Here is a 19,493-nt window from a genome sequence, read left to right as displayed (position 1 = left end):
CCAAACTCCCTGCCCCAGCCTGGTAAAAGTGAGTGAGGGTGGGGGACACAAAGTGATGGAGGGAGGGGGTATGGAGGAAGTGGGAGCAGGGCCTCAGGGAAGAGGGCAGGACAAGGGTTAAGCACGGGACTTGGGGGTCCCTGAAAAATTGTAAATCAAAATGGGTGTCCTCAAGATGCTAAGGTTTGAGAACCACTGGACTATACCAATAGTATGAAGAAACAGTAGAAATAAAGTCAATTTTTAACCTGGTAACAGGTTAAGAAGTCTGAGTTCCAGACCAGAAGAGGTGTGTGATGTATTGGTTAAGGATATGGAAAAGGACATGAGCATTTAAGTGTCTGAAAAAGGAATTTCCACTGAAAACTTATATAGACTAATGATGAAACTCTAGCTTAGCACTGACAACTGGGTATCTGATATGTTCTGGGCAGGATACCTAGAATTGTGAACCACAGGGTTACCCCTCTGCCTTACTAAGCCCTCGTCCAGACTAACCCGCGGCATCGGCGGGTTAAAATCGATTGCTCGGGGATCGATATATCGCGTCTAGTCTGGACGCGGTGTATCGATCCCCGAGCGCGCTTACATCGATTCCGGAACTCCATCAATCCGAACGGAGTTCCGGAATCGACGCGGAGAGCCGCGGACATCGATGGCGCCCCGTCCAGACTGGTGAGTATCTCGATTTTAGAAATTCGACTTCAGCTACGTTATTCCCGTAGCTGAAGTTGCGTATCTAAAATCGATTTTAATTCCTAGTCTGGACGTGGCCTAAGAGTGAGAGCTTTGCTGCTGCTGCTGCTGCTAAGATGTGGCTCAGCTCCCTGACACACCAGCCTGTCTGCCTCACCAGCAAAGTCTTCAAATCTCTGCCAGTCTAAATTTTGCCTTGCAGGTAACAATCAGCATAACCTTTCAGTGTCCAGTCCCTCTTACTGCACCCTCACAGAAATTATTAGAGTCGCTGCCTCCAAAGACACAGAGCACAATATGCGCCTGGTAGATTAGCTAGAGTCTTGCACTTCACTGTAATACACGGCACTGAGATCATTTTGTAATAAAACAAGAATAAGTTTATTAACAAAGACCAGAGATTTAAGTGCCACTAAGCAAGAACAAAAGAGACAGGTATGGTTACAAACAAAACAAACCGGGATTTCTAGTGACTAAAAAACTTAATCCTCGCAAGTTACAGTCATCACCTAAGCAGTTTTGTTGCTCACAGAAGTCTTTGGAAGTCATGGCTTCCATGACTTCTGAAATCTCCATGACAAAATTGTAACCTTACATATGATACCTTACATGACACCTTTTAGATACATATTATAACAGTGTGTTGGGGGGAATGGGTGTCCGGTCTGATTGAGTTATTGTACAGTGGGCTGTCTGCCAGTTGGCTCTGAGGTCTTCCTGGATTACCTCTGCCATATGTGAGAAGTGTTGCTAATGAATTATTCTGAGGAAGGAGCAGACTCAGGTCTTCACTGTTTGACATTAGTTCATACTTTGTTAATGAACACTTTTGACCTAAGTACAAACTATTATCAGACATGCAGAGAGCACCTCACTCTACTAGTTTCTTGGAAAACTCATTAGCTAATACTTTTCACTGGTGACTATTCAGACTGAAGTTTCATATCTGGTCTGCATCCTAGTTAGTCCTGCAGGATTAACTAAACTTAATGCAAGGATTTGATCTGACAAAGTGGGGAATTTTTTAACATTTTTATGAAGCCCATGTGTGCCTCAGTTTCCCCTACATGCAGCATTGTTACAGAGTGAGTGCAAAGAGATTGTGTGCTCTCAGGGCAGGCTAAGACACAGGTGTGAATGGTTTCTAGCTGTCTGGGCTCTTAGGTCCCAGGTCAATGGAGCTCTTGAAAAGAAAGTGGCAAATTCACTTGCCTAAACATGGACACCAAGTAATCAATGATGCAGAGAGATGTCGACGTCCCTTGCCTCTCATCTCCCCAGCTTGGGAACAAAGAACTATGTTGGGGTGGGGGAAGAGATGAAAGGTAGGTGTTGGGTGGGGGAAGCTGTGGAAAGCACACACCTGGGAATCTGACAAAGGAGATCAGATGGTGACAGAGTTTGAACAATAGAGTTCACTGCAGCTTGGCTGGGCTCTGGCTACCCAGAATAGACTGTGCTTTAACCTTCATTTCCCTGTGCTAACCAAGGACTTTTATGCTGTGTTCCAGCTGACTAATAGACCCTACTGTTTGACAACACTGGCTGATTGTCACTGCAGATGCTTGCAGAGGTGCATTGCTCCCAGTCCCTAAGATTGTACAAGTCTCCCTCAGGGATCTGTCTCATTGGCACTGGTCAAACAGGGCTCACAGTGTGAAGCAGCAGAGCTGAAGGCCCAGAGGTCCAGTCTAAGGAGGCAGTGAAGCTGTGTGGCTTACCTATGAGGAAAAGTGAGACTCCTCGGGGGGCCTAACATATTGAAAGGATCCTCCCAGAGACTGTTCCAAAGCTGGAGCCATAGCACCAATCCTGTGGATCTGTGATGCTTACCAGTTCTCTTTTCAAAAATAAAATGGGGGTGATCCATAGCATCCAAGGTGGTTGGGGGTCTGAGGGAGTTTGCCAGGGTTTTCCCATCCATTAAACTGTAGATTAAACATGTATACAGCACAATTCCTGTACATTCTTTAAAAAAAATTCTCCCTTTTTTGCACTTCTTTGCCTTTTCCTAGTCTTCCTCTTTTCATCCTCTGTTTGATATTACAGTCCCCTGGTCTCTCAATGCCTGCATTTGCTAGCAGACTATTTTTTTCAGTGATTTTTCTATCTTTTCAAATTTTTTGTTGAATTTTCTCTATTTATCAAGTCTCTATCTTCTTCCTAGTTTTCCCCCCCACTGTCCACTTTTACCGTCACTGCTTTCACTCTCCTCTTCACCTCTCTGTCCCAGCTTCTCTGCAGCGTTCTCTCCCCACCCACTGACCCACCAGTTCTACATCTTCTTCATCCTCTCTCCTCTTCATCACTATCCTCCCTCCTTCTAATGAGGAGGATCATATTTCACTTGCAAACCAATATGACTAAGTACAATAAAGAATTTCTCAATGGAAACACCAATCAGAAACACAGAAAATCTAGAAATCACTAAACTTACCACAGAAAGACGTCGTTGCCAGCCTGCTTCTCTCCAGTGGGGGAGCCCATTTGCTCCACATCCCATGGCACGCTGGATAGGTCACGCCCTAGCAAACATTTCATACACACACATCACACAATTTTGCTTTTACTGTAGACAGTTGCTGTTATTTTCAACTGGTATAATTGCTCTTCAATAATAAGCGGTATGGGAGGGACTGAGGAGAGCTATGAAGAACTTTGTTGGTTGCTTATGAAGATTGTGAATGGCTTTGAACAAGAATTTAAGTGGTAAAGTGCTCTGGTGGAAATGTTTGCATATATAGAGCATGCAGTGAATGATAGTATTAAAATGTGGTAGATCTACTTTCCTTTCCATAATCATGATCTTTTGAATTTATAGTTTAGACTAATTGAAATATGTAAATGGGTATAATTAAAATTTAATCATCTTAAAAAAGCATAAAGAAATGTTATAAAGATGGGCCTTTTCCCAGTAGTAATACTCGGCAGGAGTAAAACTAACTATCATCACTGGATAAAAATGAACAATAAGGAGCAATGTGGATTATTTAGAAAACTTGAGTGAATCTTTTTCTGACATAAAACTGAAACCCCCAAAATGAGTGAAATATAATCAGGCCAAAATGCTGAGTGCTCCTACCTCTACGAGACCTTGCAAAATTCTTACAAACATAACACAGCCATAATGTACTCTTGCAGCAGATGGGATGAACATATTCAATGTAGATGTTAGGAAAATAGCTGCTCCAAATACCCTGTGGAAAGAAACAGAATAAGGGGAGATATTTATTGTTCACTGGGCAGAAAAGACATTGGCCCATACTTTGTGCCATTTCACTTGCAAAGGATTTGCACAATGAGCCAAAGTCAAAGTCAACAGAGTTGCAGCTACAGACACCAGAGCTGAATCTATCCCTGGTATGAGTCCTCTACCTAAAACAAGAGTTTTTCATAAACTCAAAAATTGGTACAGAAAAGTCTACTGGTTCTTTTTCTTCTTCTTCTCAAACTGGGGTCCTTGGAGCACTTTCTGGAAGTTCATGGTGAACTGATTGATTCCATGAGTCATGATTCAGGAAAGCATCCCTGTTTAGGAAAGTACTTAAGCCCAGGCTTAAATCCTATAGAATTCAGTGGAATCTAAGCACATGCTTAATGGGAAGCACTGGCTCAAGAGCTTTCCTGAGCCATGTTGCTGGTTCTGCTAGTTTCCAGCAGCTAATCTGCATTAGAAAACAGTTTAAAAGATACTACTTTCCTAATATTACTTTTCCATATCAGCAATTGCCATAAAGATTTTATGTGATAGTAACTGGGAGGGAAGGTGTCTAAAAGGCAGCATCTTTAGTAAGATATGATGCACCCTACAAAAAAAAATTAAGAATCCCTATTCTTTAATTCTTAATAAGGCTGGACACAGCTATGTTCAAATTTTTCAAGAATCTGAATTCATATAGGGCTAGATGAGTTCTGAAAATGTTTTATGTTGGCTGCAGTCACCCAACCTATATATTCAATTTCAGACACAAGGAAAAGAGTAGCAGAAAGGTCTGTGGCAAGACTACAGCTTTAGGCAACATTCTCGTGTGCCATACATGGTTGGAGTTGAAGGACAGGACAACCCAACTTTCCAGTGCAGGTTTACCTAGCATACCTGAGTCTGACTGTGAATCCTTTCAGGCAGGGGAGCCTGGAATTTGAGTGTAAATAGAGGGCAGTGCAACACTTACTGCACCATAAAAACAGTAACAATAGAAGTGATAGAAAAAGTGTCTGAAACTGAATCATATGACAATCATTTTCTACCTGGCATAAACTGGATGCTTGCCAGCAATGCTTAATTTACAATGAAAGAGGTGCCATGGGTCAATCAATTAAGTGCCAATGCTCAAGCAATTGTTTTACTTTCATAACTGATGCAGCAAGCCTAGAAGTGCTGGGGCTCTGAACTGCCTAGCCCAGAGGTGCTGAGGCTGCGCCCTGGCACACATTAAGCACTGCTTGCCACTTCAGGGCCATGGCATAGATGAAGCATCTACTTGTCTGTCCAAGACCTCATATATCGCATTTGGATACCCTCTTAAAGAATTCATTTAAAAACTGGACCTACAATACCACAGGGAAGAAAATAGAAAAAACAGACAGTGGGAATAATAAGGTGCAAAGAAGGTGCCTGACCAAAAATGGGAATCTTTATTTAATTAGTATTATTAATATAAAAATTAACTAAAACTTACTGTATCTCTTATATTTTCATACCTTGTTGACAAAATCTATGCATTTCATTTCTATACAACAAATCAGTTCTATGGATTGCATTACATATGCTATGCATCTCCTAGGTTCACTAATCCAATGTCTCTGGAAATTATTGAACTTCATATCACCAAGAACCAGCTTAATGATCATGTCACAGTAGTGATCCCTGATAAGATGTCTACAGTAGTAAGAGGACATTTGCAAACCACCTTTTTAAATTTAATGAGCCAGATTCTTGGCTGGATTCTGTCTCCATTGCACTACCAGAGTCTCAAATCAACCAGATCCAGCTCACTGAGAATTATCCTAGTCTGGGGGAGCTCTCACCTGGTGCAAACTTGAAGCATCAGGCCCCTGTGACACCATCCACTCATGCACATATCTGGCCCTGATGAACAGGGACCATAGCCAGTTGGCAGACATTAAAGCAGCCCCCACAGGCTACTGCCTTAGAATCACAGATATGTGGGCCTGGAAGGGACCTCAAGAGGTCCTCTAATCCCTCCCCCTCATGCCAAAGCTAGATTTATACCAAGCATGCCTTCACTGCTCTCTGGGTAGAACCACAAGTTCTACCACTCTCAGACTGGATCTGAGGGGCACCCCCCCACTACCACCCATTTACCAACCCTGTTAATCTGACAGGCCCAACTGTCTTTAGCACCTGTCAGCCCTTTTCATCCTGTGACAGCAGCTGATTAAAGTGGCTAAAAACAACTTCTTCAAAACAAAACTTTATGTATTCACCCAAATGCACAGAGCACACAAAGCAAAGGGATTTTTTTAAAAAAGGAGGGGGGGTTATCTGACTGGGGTCTTACCAGGTTGTTTCCTTGCCAGCTTTTGTAAGTTCCCCTCAGTCCAGCTCCTGCCCCCCTCCTCCTCTGTCCAGGAAAGTCAGCCCACTTGCTACCATTTCTCCCTCTCTCAGTGTCTGTCAGTTCATGTCCCAGGGCACTCAACTCCCTCCCCTCTTCTTTGCCAGACCAGCATCATTAAGGTTTTAGCATACCCTCTGGTCCTAGATTCAAGTCTGGGAAAATAAACCTTGCCAGCCTAACAGTAACTACAGAGTGAGTATTGCCCGATTAATAACTTCCCTATTGTTTCCTCAAGGACCTTTGCTATTACCTAGACTGTACCTTATTTTTGCCATTGTTTTGTTTCTTGTTTGTCTCCAAACAGACTCCCTTGATTTAGCTCCTTGTAGTCTGGCCTGATAACAGGTAAATTGCAGTGCACCTAGTATTCATAAAATTAAAACACATCACTCCCTCATTCTCCACAATTACAGTAGTGCCTATGAACAGGTCCCTTTGGGTGCTGAGTGTTGTACAGACGTCAGCAAAGAAGACAGTCTTGGCCTTTGACAGCTCCCATGACAAGCAGGACTCAGTTGATGGACACAACAGACAAATGGGCTGGGAGGGCACAGCGACAATAAAATGAACAGAGTCAATATGAAGAGTGTTCTAAGAATCACAACGCCAAAAAATGGCGGTGGAAGCAAATGGTCTCCCATGGACATTTAAGGGGCCATTTTCAAAGCTGAGTGAATATTTAGTGGTGCTACATCCGTTATCACCAAAGGAGGTGAGGGGTTTGGCTACATTGGCCACTCCTTGCCATCAAGAGAAATGTATTCTTTATTAGAATGCTGTGTAGGAGTCCTCACACTTCAGGGATTTACACTGCATTCAGAGGTGAAAGTAAGCCAGTACACCCCAGTACAGTGTACTGGCAAGAGCTGGTGCGCCGTACCGGGGTGAATTGGCTTCTCCTGGTGACAATTGCCACCAGAGCCCTGCTGCCAGAGCCCTGGGGAAGTGGCAGCAGAGCTCAGGCAGTGATTTAAAGGGCCCAGGGCGCCTGGTGCAGCTACCGCCCTAGACTCTTTAAATCATCCCTGGAGCCTGCCAGAGCCCTGGGGGAGCAGCGCCGGGACTCCGGTGGCTATTTAAAGGATCCTGGGCTGCAGCAGCCACTACCACCCCAGCCCTTAAAATAGCTGCCGGAGCCCTGCTGCCACTTCCCAGGGGTCCAGCAGCAGGGCTCCAGGGATGATTTAAAGCACCCAGAGTGGTAGTGGCAGCCAGAGCCCTGGGTCCTTGAAATCACTACCTGAGCCCCCGGCTGCCGCTGCTACCCCAGTGCTCCAGCAGCATGGCTCGGGTGGCAATTTAAAGGGCTCAGGGCTCCCACTGCTGCTACCCTCCAGGGCCCTTTAAATCAACACCCGAGCACCAAGGTAGCGGTAGTGGGACTCTGGTGGTGATTTAAAGGGCCAGGGCTCCTAGTGGCCACTACTGCAGTGGAGCCCCTGGCCCTTTAAAGCTCTGCCAGACTTTAAAGCCCCCTCCAATGGTGATTTAAAGTGTATAAGGCTCTGCTGCCGTAGCAGCAGCTGGAGCCCTGGGCCCTTTAAATCACCCTGGGGATTCCAGCGGCCTCTGCAGCTGGTAGCTCTGGGGGTGATTTAGAGGGCCCGGGGCTCCCAGCTGCTGCTACCACAGCCCCAGCCCTGGGCCCTTTAAATCCTGATTTAAAGTGGCTGGGGATTTATAGGCCACACCTCTTCCAGTTGAGGCCCTGCCCCTTTCTAAAGACTCCGGAGTACTGTTAAGTCCTTTAAGTTACTTTCACCCCTGAGTGCATTCCATAGGAATGTAGATAAAAAAGTGAGGGAAAGAATGATCCGCAGGGAAAGAGTAGGATTTATTTTCCACTTGCAGAGTTCTAATAACTGAATTTACGTTATGTATTGTTTCATTCCATATAATTTCTTTGTATGCCAAAGATCTAAATAAGAGTGGCTGAGCTAGAATTAGCTAATGTTTTGCTACTATTTATGAGGGTGAGGAACGTTTGCAAAAACAGCATCATCTTGCCAGCAGTGCAGTACCTTGTATCTAAGATAAACTGGTCTCTTCCTTGGCTAAAAATAGCCCAGTGTTTCTAATTCATTCATGTATTCTTTTCTCCTCACCATTCAGGGCCCTGGCAAGCTGCCAGTGTGAAATCAGAATGGAGTTCTTAAATGATGGACTCTGCTAGCCCGCGGTGTTCTATTCCTGAAAGCCAATATCAGGATGCACCTCAGGTTCAATATCTCTTTATTAGTAAATAACAATGGACAAGTTATAATGGTACTTTACAGTAATCAGACATTTTGTAATGGTGAGCAGTAAGTTAAGGGAACACTGTTATTAAATGGTTGATGAACTTTTCAAGTCAATGTGGATCTGTGGAAACATTGGGTAATTTATGATTTCACATCAAACTGAAGGGAAATTTGTGGGTTTGGGTAGTTCTGAATTACTTCCAGTGCAAAACCAGGTTATCCAGTGTGTTTTCAGCTGAGCTTTGCACTGAGAATTGAAATTATTATTATTATTTGTTTTATAGTAGGGCTTAGAGAGGTCAGCTGAGTTTGAGGTTCCATGATGCTACACTCAGTACAAACATGTGGTGAGACAGTCCTTGTCCCAAAGAGCTTAGAGTGTAAGCAGACAGGACCAACAAAGGATAGGAAAAAAGAAATAAATACTATCACCTTTTATAGAAGGGGCACAGGGAGATCAAACAACCTCCCCAAGCTCACAAAGAGAGTCTGTAGCAGAGTCAGGAATTGAGCCCAGATCTCCTACATACTGTCTAGGTCCTTAACATCAAGGCCATCCTTCCTCTTCTAAAAGAAAAACTGGGATGGGTGGTGAACCCACCTGGACTAAATCTGGAGAAAATGGTTCCATGAACACAAGTGAAAACAAGAGAGTTTGGAGTATCTCTGGATATAAACCTTAATACTAGTGCTGCAAATAGAAATTCTCATTTAGGGAATTTTCAGGGACCTAGTCTGTCTCAAGAAGTCCTGAGTTCTAAACATACTTATCATGATCAAGTCCTTGAGGCCACAGTATACTGCATAGATGACAACTGTGAAAGTCATGTAGACACAGAAGTATTACATTGTGTGCATCAATAGCATGATATGTGCCTAGGGATGAATATAATAAATGCAGTTAGGTCACAATTACCTATGATTTTGTTGTTTACAAGAAAATAGAGGAAACAGAATCAAAAATGTATTTGACCAAAGAGCAAAGTACAATGTATTGCAATTTTTTAAGTGTCAGTAAAAGCTGGAGAAAATTATTACATCTGTATCTGTTTCTCTGAGAATCTATTCTGCTACTTAGAAACAGGATATGGAGGCTCTGATGCAAAGTGAACATGGTAAACAAGTAGTATAATTAATGCTAGAAACTGTAACAGTAGCTTGCCACTTACTGTATAAAACCTAACTGACTTCTTGCCTGTGAGGTATGGAAAGCGATACACCCATTTAAGGTTCCCATCCCAGCACCAGTTTCTCTGCTGAATTGGTGGAGTTTGGTTATTAGAGTTCAAATAGGCATATTGAGACCATAAATTGGATTCACGAGTCACAGAATTACATACACCAGCTGATATGGACATATTCTGTACTTTTTCAATACAATTACATGGAAACCTCTACCAAAATGTCACAAGTGTTTTTGATGGTGTTTTTGTTATTGTTTTTTAATATTACAAGCAATAACTTTATGTTATTTAAAATAGGGACATTTGATACACTATAAATTTCACTATAGAAAGAATGCTCTGTATTGAATTCACATTTCCACTAGATTGTGTATAATTTGCAGCATATTTGGATTGTAGAAATGGATACAGATATTTTAAATGAGCTGTAAGGTGTCACAGATTCATCTTCCCACCAAGAGCGCTATTTCTCAGACTTAAAAAAAGAAAAAAAAAAGAAAAAAAAGCCTTCTTCAGTTTTACTCAGTAAAATATTGGTAGGTTTGTGGAAGTTTGAGTTGGTCCATTCTGTGGGTAGCTCAGAGAGATCAAAAGACTGGTGATACAGCTATGGTTGGGCTAGCTGGTTTGTGGACTGGGTGAGTAAGACAAACACTGAGCTCAGGCAATTTTGTCTGGTGGAGGAATCAAGAGTGGAGGATGCTAACTTTGTAGAAGGAATGATGCAAATTAAGCCTAGAGTACATTTTAGAAGAGGCAATCTTTGGAGAGGGGTTGGAGCCCCACACCATTCCCCCTGCCCCCCCTTTCTTACAGATATATATATTTTAAAAAACCTGGTTGACAATATTAGAGATAGCGCCACCCTAAAAACCACCAGACATTTTGAGACAACCTTATCCATCCAGCACCTATGTTGATGCTCCAAATCCTGGAAACTCTTAAAAAATATCTTCAAACATTTATTTGAAGATACTTTTTACTTTAATAAAACTAGCTATTTTTCATTAAGTTCATTCTGAAAACAATTGTAGTGGGGGTTAACTTAAATTTTATTAAAAATCAGCAAGCTTGGAAAATGGCTGCACAAATTCATAAAGTCTGATGAAGTTACAAGAAACTGAAAACAGAGGTTTTAATGCAAAGTGCTAGGCAGCCTTAGCCATAGATGTTACTACTAGCTCAGCCCATAATACAGGTATGTAAGTGAAGGTCTATCTGTATTTTTGTGTGTGGATCGCTTTCAGGATAGCATCTTTAAAATAGCTCCACAATTGCAACATGCACCTCTTCCAAACATATGCAAGGCATCTCTATACATTAGGGACCCTTGAAGAGAAAAAGCTGATGTTTCTTTGTGAATCTATTTCAGAGATAAGTTGAGCCAAAACCTCATTAAGAAAATCTTTGAAAAGCAAATGACAGGGACATGTTTAAATCCCTGGTGTGATTTGCCCAAAACTTTTCAGAAAACATTTTCTGGGATGACATGATACACAAACATTTCAGATAGACTAAGTGGTTTGGGTTATATTAGGAGTGCATTTCTTTGACCTTGCCTGCTCTAACACAAATACAAAGTGATATGTATATTAAACACCTGCAAGCCCACCCCCAACCCCAACAAAAAACCCTACCAAAACAAGACACTCCATTACACATATTTCTGTCCCCTGAGGAGAGGATGAGAGAACAAACAACATGTGATAGATTTTAGTCACCTCACGTAATTTGCTACTGGAATGCACTCAGGTACTATGGTGATGAGCGCAATGTAGTAACCTATTAGAAGAGAGTCGGAAATCAAGCTTAGACTGGGAAGCCAGCTCCAATTTTAGCTCCAGAGGGAGTAGCACCACTCAGTAATAGAGATAAATACCACATATTGATTTCCACCATGTTATCCCTGAAATACATTTATCACAATAAAATGTTAAGTTAAATGATGCAACAATGATCATGAAAAATTATTGATATGCCCTATTATTTTATCTTACCTGTTAGCAGCTAGTTTGTTTGAGATAAACCCTCCTGGAATTTGTGTTACAATGTAACCCCAGAAAAATGAGCCATGTATAAGTCCTACTGTCTCTGGATCCCAGCTGAACTGAGCTTTCTGCAAATGAAACAGCATTTTAACGATAAGGTGAATATTTAACATTTTGATTCTAGGATAAATCCTGTTTGGAATCCTGTAGTTTAAAGGTCACCATTTGAGCCACACTTCTCCTAGTACTATGGATACCATACACTGGACGTGTACAGACTTCTTCTCAACCAGTTACAGGAGGAGTATGACAATTAGCTCATTAAATAGCGCCTTGAAACACATTTGAGATAATCCCTTTAGCGGTCAAGTTTTGGTTCTGGGGTTCAACCAGGATAAAGCCAAGGAGAGGCCTTTCTCAGTCAAGTCTTTGTGCAACTACCTCCTGGTATTGATCTGCCTTGACCATTTTTGAGGCCCTAATAGCAATCTTTTTTATTCCTTTTCTTTATATTAACAGGGAACTGATTTCTTTCATCTGGTGAGTTAGGTCCCTGGCAGTTATGTTTTCCCCTGTGCCATATCCTTTGTTTTGGGTGGGATGCATTTTTGGACCATTTGGTTCTTTTTAATTTGATTGCAGTGTTTTTATTGTTGAGCCCTTAGATTCCTAGCATGAACCACCTGTGTTCAGTGTTGTGTGTGCACGTGTAGGGAGGGAGGGGGGAAGATGAGGATGAAACACCCAAAGAGGAGACGCTCTGCTGGCTAGTGGGGAGATATGGCTCCTTAAAACAAACCTGGATAAAATTAGCTAGCTAGGTATTTTATATTAGATTAAATGTGATAAGAATTATATTAGAGTACCAGTGCAATCAACAAAGATGATCACAGATGATCCATAGCCTACAAATGTTTGATGAACAGACCATGCCGGAACTGTCCCTATTTAATGTAATTGCATTAGGAGATATTTTCAGTCTGCCTCTCCCTGCAAGGGGCTGTTACCGTTCTTTGTAAGCATGCTTAAATGAGCCTGTGTGACATCCTTTGTTTGGATCAACCTTCTATTGCTGGGCATAGGAGAAGTGTGACATTCTGTTTCTTGGTCATTCTCATAGTATGGAAACAGAGAGGAGCATTGATTAGCCTTCAAATGAATCTTTGGAAGACGGCACCATCATTTACATTGTGAATCAGGAAGCCTCACTAAAACACTACTCAAAAAATGGAAACTAAAGAGTCCTTAGCAGTGACATTTTGGTTTATGTTTGTGCCTTTCTGCATGCTACAAGGCAGACTCAGTTCGCCTGGTTAGATTTTTTCAAACAAACAAACAAAATGCAAAACAGTTTCTCATTTTGATCAGACACTTTAATTAGCCAGTCACTCTAACAAAGAGCTGAAAACATTGCTCTCCCCTATCAATACAAAACTCAGATGAGATCATGCTAGTGGGCTGGGGTATTTTTTATGGTTATTTTTTCCAAGTGCATTAATTAACTTTGCAGAATGTCCCCATTTTCTATTAATGATTTCTAGTTTAAAGCTTAAAATAATGGTCAGTCCTGAAAGCAAAAAGGACTAACCAGTGTCTTGGTGTTTGAAAAACCTATAAGGGGCACCTTGTCCAGGGGATGGAAGGATTTGTGCCCAGAGCAGAGTAAGGAGTAAATCAAGGCTTGTGGGCACAGGCAGTCCCATCTCAACCTGCCTTTTCTCATCTGGGGACTCCTGCTCTCCCCTGACCACTGTAGGAGATATAATCTGCTTCTTACCAAGTCCTGCCTCATTGGGAGAAGCAGCAGAGGCTGGCTGGATCCTAGAAATCAGGAATTAGACAGAATACGCACAGGCCCAGCATGCAGCCCCAGGTTCAGGTCCTGGCCAATGGTGACTACCAGTGGGGAAGTAGTAATAGGCTTTCCATCCACTTTTGCGGGGCTCATTTGGTGCTCGCAGAGACTGATCAGTTTGTTTAGCAGATGGGAGGGGGAGGAGGGAGAAGAACAGGAAAAGTTGTGGAGCCACAGCATGATGGGAAGAGTTTATCCAGCTGCTATTTCCACTTAGAACCATAAGAAAGAAGCTTCTTGTCTTTAGAGCCATGGCGGTGGGAAGGTCCCTGTGATCACAAGTAGAACTGATCAGCATTGTTTAGTCTTGAAAAATACTATGGGCCCTTTTTAAATTTCTAAAAACTGGTGGACATTTTGAAAAAAATTCATGAAGATTTTGACTTTTTTCAAGCAACTCTAATAACAAACTGTTTGGTAGCAGCAAGAAAGTGCCTACTTCCCATTAGAGCTGAGTTGATGACTTGGAAAAGTGCATTCAATGGCAAAACAAAGGCTATCCTTAGGCAGGCAGGCAAGACTATGTTGCCCTGCTATGTCTGGAAGTAATATGATGCTTTGCACTTCCATAGTGAATGGCCTTTGTCCAAGGAGCAAAAAGCACATTAAAAATGTAAGTTAAAGCTTAATGCTCCTATGAAGTAGGTTATTATCCCCATTTTAGAAATCAGTCAAAAGACACAGAAAAGGTAAGTAACACAGTCAAGTTCACACCGGGAGCCAGTAGCAGAGCCAGGCATGGGACCCATAAGTCCTATGGCAAAATTTTCACAGGAATTTAGGTGCCTACTGAGATTTTTCAAAGCATCTAGATGCTTAATTCAATTTGAAATGAATGGAAGTTGGGCAGCTAAGTGGTTTTGAAAATTCCACTAGGCATCTATCTGCACCTGTAGGCAAATCTCTTTAAAAGTCTGGCCCTAAGGTACCAGTCACATGCTCTAAGGACTTGAAAAACTCTCACTGATGTTAATGGAGTGGAATCAAACCCCGGCTACTGGACTTCATTATTTCTCCGATAAAAGCAACAGAACAACCTGAGAAAGGATAATTTTTCTACTTAAATAAAGATACTCCTTTAAGACCTCACACCAGCAGCTTTGATCCTGGGGTACTTGATGACAACAAACTATTTTTTCCCCTCACTGCAGTTAAGTTAAAGACCCAGCCACTGATGGAAAGATGGAAGACAGCAAAAGTAAAGAATAAATTGTAGGCTTTGAAAAAATAAATCAGACATTGCTGACCAAAATTTTTTTTTTAATTAATTTTTGTAAAGTTAGGCCCCTAAAACCAAACTGAGGCAGTGGCCTGATTCTCAAAAGTACTGGGCACTCTATTGCCACAGCTGCCAACTTTCACGTGGTAAATAAGCACCCCGACTTTCTCAATAAACCAAAAATCAAACCAATCCCATTTCAAAACAGGGCCAGAACAAGCCAATCCCTAAGAGACCCAACATTCTATATGACTAGATCCCCCCGGCGTGCAGTCTGGGACTGTGATGGGCCCACTGTGCATCCCTGACTCTCTCCCTCCCTCGCCTCAGCTTGACCCTTGCCCCTGCTTGCCGGGAGCCAACCAAAAAAAGAAGCAACAGGCTGCAACAAGCAACAAGCTACCAGCTGAACAAGCAAAAAGCTACAAGCAAAAAAACTAGCCAACAAGCAACTCACAAGCCACTGAAACCAATGCACAAACGATTTCTACATTGTTTCTTTCCCACAGGTTTGGCATTTCTGCCTATCGCTCCCCTTTGCTAGGTTCTCAGCACTCAATTCATCAATAACCTGATTTTCAAAAATTAGTATTTAGAAGCCTGTCTTTAGGCACCTGTTTTTTAAAACTTTGGCTCTATATGCATAATAGGATCATCCGGAGTTACACTAGCTAGGATAAATGTACAGGGCATATCAAGCTTTCGCTCCAGAACATAAAACAACTAATTATGACTGAGGATTAGGAAAGACCTTCCCCCTTAGCTATACTCTTGGTAATTGTTTATTATGGAGGTTCTTATCCTTTCCTCGGACATTTCTGGTATTGGCTGCTATCAGAGCCAGGATACTGTTCTGGTCATGATAACTCTCATGCTTCTTCCCCATTTAGCATCTTATCGTTTGGGGATATTTCTGCAAAAGGGATGAGGAAAAATCAGTGGGATGGGCTACTGCTTCTTGTATACAAGTAGCTCCCTGTCCCTCAAGAGTTACTAGGTTTTGCACACTCAACTTCCCTTTTCTGTTGCTTCCCACCTGCCAGACCTGGCTGCAAAACACCCTTCATTTTGGGAGGGACTGCTCCAAAAACAATGTCTTTTTAAAGCATGGTGGGGAGAAGTTTAGAAGCAATGCTATTAGATTTGTCTTCTCTACCTCCTCCAGCCCCCTTCCCATGGCAATGCGCAGGAATCCCCATGCATTTATCTGACAATATACCCTGGGCCATAAGAGAACCAATACATTGGGTATTAAACAGTAAAATGCCCAAGTCTAAATAGAACATGAGTCATGAAATACTTCTGGCTAAAGGCAAAGCAACCCCAAAAAAATGTCAATTGTACCTTGCATGAAAAAGCTAAAAATCTTTGCATGTCAATTTCTTGGCTTAATCTAATGTAAAAATAAGCAGTTTGGAACTCAGAAACACCCCACCGGACTCAGAAAAAGCACTGTACAGGCCACAGCGAGGAAACCTTGTCTATATGCTACTCCATGGTGTGCTCAACCCTGACCCAGAGGGACCAAACCCCGACCCACAGGGGACCACCTCTGAGACTCAAAGGCAATTTTGGGGGAAGCCATTATAAGTAGAGGGTGCTCAGCACCTTCTTTGGACCAGTGTATGACCATGGCATTGTGTGAAAGATGTAGGTTTCTATAAGCAGGCCCAGCTTGTGGTTAAGATATTGGACTGAGACACACAAGACCCAAATTCAATTTATGTCTCTGCCACAGACTTCCTGTGTGATCTTGGGTTAGTCTCTCTGTGTCTCCATTTTCCCATTTGCAATAGCACTTCCCTACCTCACTGGGGTTTTGTGAAGGTAAGTATTTGTGAGGTACTTGGATGGTGCGGTGATGGGGGCCAGATAAGAACAAAGACCAATAGATGCTTCTTTACCTGAAGCTCTGGTTTTCCATTCACATAGACGGTGCTGTTGTTAACCATTTCCACTATGGCAACACCCAGATTGCACCTAATTCCAAAAGAAATGCAAAAGCCTAGACCACTCATTATAGCAATGATGTAGCGCTTGGGTAGTCCACAGCAATAGCAGTCACATAGGGGAGGTTTGTGAGTGGTTGCCAACACAGGCCTTCCCTCTTCAGTCAGTTCAATGTGGTCGTCTTCTGTGTTGGTTCCATCAATTTTTCTAAAAGGATATGAAGGAGAAAAGGAAAATCTTTTATTCTGTCAGTAAAACACTGTCATATGTGCATGGCAACAGCACACTCTAATAAGCCACTACAGCTATATCCTTATAAGAGATTTAATTCTTGCTATAATGCAGTGAATTGAAAATCAGTTATACTTTTAAAGGGCTCTATCTTCAAAAGCTGCCTGAAATTTTTGCATGTGCAACCTTCCAAGTCCATAGACCCACATCAGGTAGCTGGACATCTAACTGGCCAGATGCTCATGCAAATACTGTTTGCAAGCACAAATATGGAAGCTGTGTTGAGGTTATCAGAAATGACAAATTTCACAAAGGAAAATAAAACACATTGCTAATGCTCTCCATGTTAACCATAATTACCAAATGTAAATTATACTGGAAGCACACACAAAGCTCTTTTTATCTGTAGCTCTCAAAGTGCTATACAAAAAGAGGGTGTTATTAGCCACATTTTACAGATGGTGTTGTAATTGTAGGGGTCCTGACCCAAAAAGGAGGTGTGGGGGTGGTCACGAGGTTACTGTGGGGGGGTGTTGCGGTACTGCTATCCTTACTTCTCAGCAGCAGCTGACGGCGGCACTGCTTTGAGAGCTGGGCAGCTGGACAGCGGCAGCTGCAGGCTGGGAGCTCAGTTCTGAAAGCAGAGCTGCAGCCAGAAGCAGTGGAGAAGTAAGGATGGCATGGTATGGTATTGCCATAGCGGCTGGTGAACTGCCAAGTGGGGAAGACTAGCCCCCAGCTGGTCCCTCCCCCCACACCTGATGGCCTGTCCTCCTTCCCCCAGCCACCAGCCCCTGCCCCAGCCCCAGCATGCCGGGCAGGTGGGCCAGCAGTGCAGTCACTGAGAACAGGGCAGGCGGATAGTGCGTGGCCCCCCCACCCCAGCCCCGGAGCACAGGGCAGGCTGGTGATGCGTGACCCTCCCCCAAGCAGGTGAGCCAGTGGTGTGGCCCCTGAAAGCAGGGCGGGCAGGCAGGCATCTTGCGGCCCCACCCCCTGGCCTGCTAAGCACAGAGTGAGTAGGGCGTGGGCCCCCCTGACTCCCAGAGTGCAGAGTGTGTGGGCCCCCCTTTCCAGCCCCAATGCCTCTGGCCCCCTCCCCAAGCACCAGGTGACAGGGCCTCAGCACTCCAAGTCCCGGCCACCCCAGCCTCAGCAGGCTTCCCTGAAGAGGAGCAGCCCGTCTGGGCTGGGGCAGGGGGAATGGAAAGCAGGATGTGGCTCACTCAGGTAGGTGAGTGGGCGTGGCCATGCTGGGCTGTTTGGAAAGGCAAAGCCACCCCAGCCGCCCATGGGTATTGCCACCTTTACTTCTGCACTGCTGCCTGCAGAGTGGGGCCCTCCGTTAGCAGCTGCCACTCTCCAGCCACCCAGCTCGGAAGGCAGCAGCGCACAAGTAAGGGTGGCCTGGCATGGTATTGCCACCCTTACCTCTGCGCTGTTGCTGCTGGTGGTGGGGCGCTGCCTTCAGAGATTGGCGCCTGGCCAACAGCCGCTGGTCTCCAGCTGCCCAGTTCTAAAGGCAGCACAGAAGTAAGGGTGGCAATACTGTGACCCCCCCTGCAACTCCCTTTTGGGTCAGGACCCCCAATTTGACAAACGCTGGTCTCCTCTTGTGAAATCTGTATAGTATAGGGTAAAAGGACACAAAAGACCAGATTTCCTGGGGGCAGACCAGATTTCACAGTCTGTGATGCATTTTTCACAGCCGAGAATTTGGTAGAACCCTACTCATTATAGAACACACCACCCGCTTTGGGTGTCTGCCCTATTTTCTGACAGTCATCGCTGAGATTGGCACTCACAAATAGAATGACAGAGTTATTCAGATCTCTGGGCCTGTTTCAGTTTCAAATAATTTTTTGGGGGGCATGGGGGTAGGAAGGCATGCAGAGTATTCAGATTACACTATTATACAAATATCTGGACACCATTTACAAAAACATCCCAATACATGTGGAACACAATTTGTCTAATACAAAAATGGTGTAACACCTCTTATTAACAATTTCTGGGCACTCTGACTGCTCTAATACAGCAAAGAATCCTGTGGCACGTTATAGACTAACAGACGTTTTGGAGCATGAGCTTTCGTGGGTGAATACCCACTTCGTCAGATGCATGTAGTAGAAATTTCCAGGGGCAGGTATATATATGCAGGCATATATATGCAGACAAGCTAGAGATAATGAGGTTAGTTCAATCAGGGAGGATGAGGCCCTGTTCTAGCAGTTGAGGTATGAAAACCAAGGGAGGAGAAACTGGTTTTGTAATTGGCAAGCCATTCACAGTCTTTGTTTAATCCTGAGCTGATGGTGTCAAATTTGCAGATGAACTGAAGCTCAGCAGTTTCTCTTTGAAGTCTGGTCCTGAAGTTTTTTTGCTGCAGGATGGCCACCTTAAGGTCTGCTATAGTGTGGCCAGGGAGGTTGAAGTGTTCTCCTACAGGTTTTTGTATATTGCCATTCCTAATATTTGATTTGTGTCCGTTTATCCTTTTCCGTAGCGACTGTCCAGTTTGGCCGATGTACATAGCAGAGGGGCATTG

At 43.4% G+C, this 19,493-nt stretch overlaps 1 protein-coding gene across 1 annotated transcript in view; it reads right to left on the bottom strand.

Moving 5' to 3' along the window:
* SLC17A8 (solute carrier family 17 member 8) overlaps window positions 1-19,493 on the bottom strand; it is a 42,772-nt gene that overhangs the window by 11,457 nt on the left and 11,822 nt on the right. The window contains exons 2-5 of the mRNA XM_050935522.1: window positions 16,669-16,921; window positions 11,700-11,818; window positions 3,779-3,893; window positions 3,134-3,221 (exon numbers count right to left, since the gene is read on the bottom strand). Coding sequence (XP_050791479.1) covers window positions 3,134-3,221; window positions 3,779-3,893; window positions 11,700-11,818; window positions 16,669-16,921 — 575 coding nt within the window. The remainder of the gene's footprint in view (window positions 1-3,133; window positions 3,222-3,778; window positions 3,894-11,699; window positions 11,819-16,668; window positions 16,922-19,493) is intronic.

The sequence above is a fragment of the Gopherus flavomarginatus genome, chromosome 1 (genome assembly GCF_025201925.1).
Source record: "Gopherus flavomarginatus isolate rGopFla2 chromosome 1, rGopFla2.mat.asm, whole genome shotgun sequence".
NCBI classification, from domain to species: Eukaryota; Metazoa; Chordata; order Testudines; family Testudinidae; genus Gopherus; species Gopherus flavomarginatus.
This window is presented reverse-complemented; position numbering and strand designations above follow the sequence as displayed.